The sequence below is a fragment of the Pteropus vampyrus genome, unplaced genomic scaffold, assembly GCF_000151845.1.
Source record: "Pteropus vampyrus isolate Shadow unplaced genomic scaffold, Pvam_2.0 Scaffold2, whole genome shotgun sequence".
In the NCBI taxonomy this organism is placed as follows: Eukaryota; Metazoa; Chordata; class Mammalia; order Chiroptera; family Pteropodidae; genus Pteropus; species Pteropus vampyrus.
In genome coordinates, this window is record NW_011888783.1 from 19610297 (window position 1) to 19615349 (window position 5053).

The 5053-nt window shown below is 39.1% G+C and overlaps 1 protein-coding gene across 1 annotated transcript in view; it reads left to right on the forward strand.

The window, feature by feature from the left end:
* The window catches only part of LRP2 (LDL receptor related protein 2), a 191448-nt gene that overhangs the window by 50992 nt on the left and 135403 nt on the right, over positions 1-5053 (forward strand). Inside the window, exons 5-6 of the mRNA XM_023528463.1 lie at positions 3834-3944; positions 4273-4386. Coding sequence (XP_023384231.1) covers positions 3834-3944; positions 4273-4386 — 225 coding nt within the window. The remainder of the gene's footprint in view (positions 1-3833; positions 3945-4272; positions 4387-5053) is intronic.

Here is a 5053-nt window from a genome sequence, read left to right on the forward strand (position 1 = left end):
AACTCACCACTTGTGTGATCCTTTTTAAATTCTTAACCTGTCTGTGTCTCAGAGAGGCACATATGTAAAATTTATAAAATATAAATCTATAAAATGGGAGTAATGATAGTGTCTTCTTCCTAGGGGTGTTATAAAGATAAAATGAGTTCATACATATTGAATACTTAGACAAGTTTCTGGCACATAGTTTTCAGTCCATGTTGGTGATTATTATTGTCACTGCTTTTTTAACTTTATGCATAGTACTTGCAGCTAAGTGCTGGTGGCCAAACTAGTAAACTATTCCTGGCCAATCATTGACTGGATTAGCCTGCCAGAGTAAGGTAGAGTAACTTATAAAGGATGACTCTAGGACCTTGAAAAGTCCCAGGTGTCTAGGCAGTAACTTCTCGTATTCCTTTAAGTCTTGGCTTAAGTTTCATAGTCTACCTTTAAGATGCCTTCTTTTCTTTATAATCAGTTTATCTTCTTATATATATATTTTTGGCCATTTTGTCAAGTTCTGAGAATAGAATGCATTTACAGCCTTCCTGTCAAGATAATAAAGAGTAGTGCCTGATAGCTGTATCTTACTCTGCTGTGAGCGATATACATTCTGAGAGGTCTATGAGGTCCTCAAACCATACCTTTCTTTTTTATAATGTAAACAGAACTATAGCATGGACCTTTCTTGCTCCAGTCCAAATCATTAGCAGAGAAAGAAATTTTAAAAATCTTCAGGCACCAATCTTGTATGTATATTTAGGGGCAGCTGTCAATTTGAGGGGAACAAACTTGTACATATGTCATTTGGAATTTAAGTAAGGGAGGAAAGAAGGAAGAGGGAAGAGGTGGTGTGAGCAAAGATGTTCTTGCATTTTTGTGTCAGGTAAACTTTAGAGGTCTAGGGCTCAGTTAATAGTTACTTGTCAATTTTTCTGTTAAGACAAAACTTAAGATGAGTTTCTCTGGTGATCTTGCGTATTCTCTCCTCTTTTATTATACTTTCTCTTAAAATCCTGCAGGACATGTAAGCGACATGACGGCTTTGCTCCATGGAGAAAAGTTTACAAGGTTAGACTCAGATTTGCCAAGCAAATAAACCAAAAAATAAGATTTTATATATTTCCCAATTCCAAAGTATTGTGACTTCTTGTTTCCTGGGGTAGATTGAAATTCATTAACATCTTTAGCAAAAAAATCTTTAGGGGAAGTAGAATCTGTTCATTTCTTACTTTGCTCAGTGTGAACAATTTGGACCTATTCCCTCTACGTGGGTCTCCAAAAGGGGAAAAACTTCAGAAAGAGATTTCCAAATATGTTTGGTATTTAATGGAGTCAGGTAGCTCTATGCAGTCTTTTCTACGGGCGTGCGCTTATAGTTAACTATGCGCAGAAGAGACCAAAAAGTGTTCAGGGGTAGAGGCAGGTCTTCAGCTGACTGAGAGATATTCATTATCAGCATGGATAGAGACAAGAAAGCTGTTCGTTCTTCATTCCGAGTGTCAAACTGCTGACCTCTGACCATTCCCATACTCTCCCTGATGACATCAAGCTGTCCTTGTTGTTTGTTGCGGTGGGGAGTGAGCCATGTCAGTAAACTTTTAGTCCTGTCAGTGGATACTGTTTTAGTTTTTCCCCTTTCAGTTTAATGGCACTGGCTCCCAAAAAGCAAGACGGGGAGAACAAGAGATCCACCCAGCATATTTGTCCCAGATCCTTCAAATCTACAATAATTGCCTTAAATGAGGTAGTCACAGTCCAAGCCCAAATAAATTTTCCTCCTGACAGATATCTTATCTATTGCAAAGAGCTGGGTTTTCTAAGATTCCTCTCCTGCTTGCTGCTACTCTTAAAAGGTTAGATAACGTGTACTGACTCTAGGAATTATCCAGCATGCAGAAAGAAGGGAATTGCTTGCCTGGCTCAACTGGCCTCTTGCATCTCTTAAAAAGAGAATTACTAAACAGAGTTGTGTGACCCTTTGAAGGCACATTTGCAGTGCATACCATCTCAGTGATTAAAAGACAGCAATAACCCTAAGCAGCAGCTGATTCTTGGACTATTAAGAAAAAAAAAAACAAATAAAATTAAGAAAAAAAACCATTTTAATCAGCTCTTTTAAAATGCCTTCCATGTTAATATATGATTGAATACATATAACTTTAGCAGTTTTATATTTTAAGGCTAGTTTTGAACTTCTTGAGATGAGAATATTTAGGCTTATTCCTTCATTATACAAAAAATGGAAAAAGATCATTTGGGAGTTCATCTTTTCTAAAAGTGCGGGTTAACATGTGACAAGTTTAATATACTTCCGGCACAGAATTTTGTGTACTGCTTCTGCTTGAAGGAGACTTTCGGACTATCCAAGGAATTATCTGAAGTATCTGTCTATGTCTGTGAAACCTCACATTGGGTTCTTAAATGCAAAATTGAGCCTCAAGGTGGGACTGTGCTGTCTGGTCTTTGAGATACTAACCAAGACATACCTGTTTCTTAGTGAAAAAGAAATTTGAGGACAGTCACAATCATTATGAAAACAATCTGTAGTAAAAAAAATAGACAAAACAAGAAAAATATCATATTGTGAGAACGTGGATGTTTAAGAGACCATAAAAAACAGAAGTTCAAAATATTTTTAAATGCTTTTTAACTAAAAAGTTCACCTGTGATAACTCAATAGCAATATCGAGCATTTCTTGAGCACATTAAGCGATGACCCAGTCTCTGCGTTAAATGTTGGAGATGCTCAAGTGAATAACACAGGATCCTCAATCTCAGAGGGTTTCATTATGTCATGTGGGAAAAAGATAAACAACTATCAAGATGAAGCCTACAGCTAGGGATTATGAGAAATACATGTTCCAAGCCTAAGGAAGCACAGGGGAGGGAATGACAGCATGTTATTCCTCCAAGGGACATCCTGATTTTTCCACTGAGACCTAGAAAACTAAGGTTAAACATCTGGTTAGTAACAATGAGATGACCATATATACGTGATGTGGTGACAATTATTTGAGCTTGTAGAACACCTTACGCTTACAAAGTACTTTACTAGACATTGTCTTCTGAGGTCCCTCTACCTTTTGAAGTAAATTCTCCAGATGTATGAATAAGGAAATGGTGACACAGAGGATAAGCAGCTTTGAGTCAGAACAAATAGCTGCTGAGTGGTAACCCAGATCCCGGGTCTCCTGACTTCCAGGCCCGCTTTCCTTCGATGATCCTCCAGTGAAAGAAATGGCCCTTCATTTCCCAAGCATGTGCAGTGGTACATTGGTTTCCTGGAGGTGTTATTTGTAGTACGTACAAGAAGGTTCTATTTTGAAATAAGTTAGGTTCATTTTCATTCTTCAGCTCTGAGCTCTCATAAGTCACTTCTTCAGGGGAGACTTCTCCGGGCTCCCAGACCCCCTACTATGCACTCTCACAACATTCTGTAGTTCTCACAGTAGCACATAACACAGTTTATAATTTGTTATTTGTGTCTTTATTCGATTAATGTCTCTTTCCCCTATCCAACTATAATCTCCGTGTCTCTTTTGTTTACCAATATGTGCTCGGCACTATCCAAGGTACTATCCAAGGAATTATCTGAAGTATCTGTCTATGCTCGGCAAATATTGGTAGTATGTCACTCAAGAAGTGTTTGCTATAGGAATGTCTGAATTTAAGATTTGTGTGCTGTTTCCATTCCTTTAGGATACCCAGTATGTGAGCAGGAATTGCTATAGGAATGTTATCTGAAGTATCTGTCTATGCTCGGCACATATTGGTAGTATGTCACTCAAGAAGTGTTTGCTATAGGAATGTCTGAATTTAAGGTTTGTGTGCTGTTTCCATTCCTTTAGGATACCCAGTATGTGAGCAGCTGACTTGTGCCAACGGAGCCTGCTATAACGCTAGTCAGAGATGTGATCAGAAAGTTGATTGCAGAGACTACTCTGATGAAGACAACTGCAGTAAGTAATATGTGTGAGATGTGCAGTGGTGTGCTGAAGCTGGTTTATATTGGCCAATTATGCACATCTCTTCTCAAGTTCGTGTTCAATGAATTCATGTTGGTAGCTTGAAGTCAGTCATGGTGGGAGTATTTACACTATGGAAACTGGCAAATACTATAAGTCAGGGCCCTTTTGTTCCTGGAGAGCTGGCTGTTAAACATTTACCAGCATGGTACTGTATAAGAATCTCTTTTTAAACTTGAGACAGAATCTTTCTATGAGATTAAATGGCTACAGTGGAATTGAAATTCTCTCCTTTCTTTCCCTTCTTAACCTTGTGTTCCAGCTGAGCCGTGCTCCCACAACCAGTTTCAGTGTGGCAGTGGGGAGTGCCTCACTCGTAACTACATCTGTGACCATATCCCTGACTGTGAAGATGGCAGTGATGAGCATTCTTGCAGTACGGTGATTTCCTTATGCTGGGTTGTGTTGTTAGGAGTGTTTCCCCCACTCTCTACCAATGTATCACTCTTTTCAAACAAAAGGATCATTGTGTCTGATGGCAGATAGAACCAAAAGACCATGTAGGGCCCATGGCATGAGCCTCAGCAGTGTCACTGGACCTGGGATCCTTTATCTTCCAAGGATCTGTGTAGAGTTGAAAGGTTGCTGATGAACAGTTTGCATTCTTTCCTGAGGATACAGGGTACAGGGTGTATTGTATGACCAGACTCTCAAATTACTCATACCTCGGGAATGGGTCTGATGACCTTGATAGAAGAGTGAGAGAAGGGCGTGAAAGGGAGAGGAAGGTCTCTGATAGCAATGGGTCTAACTCTTCTCTTTACTTTGAAATTCTTACCACATTAAAATTGGAGGGTCAGAAAAGTTTCAGTGTGGTGCAGGTGGCTTTTATTTCTTCCTTTCTTTCCATGCTGTTTCCCGCAATGCAAACCATCTTTCTCTTATTGTTGCCACCTCTGGGCTCCTTGTATTGGAATATACAGCTTTTAAGTCTCTGTCAGAGTATTTTACTAATTCCAGTAAATTTCCAGCTTTTCATGGTCATTTATTTACTAGAATGTATGATTTTTCTCCACGCTGTTTTGATGGGTTGGTACCCATGC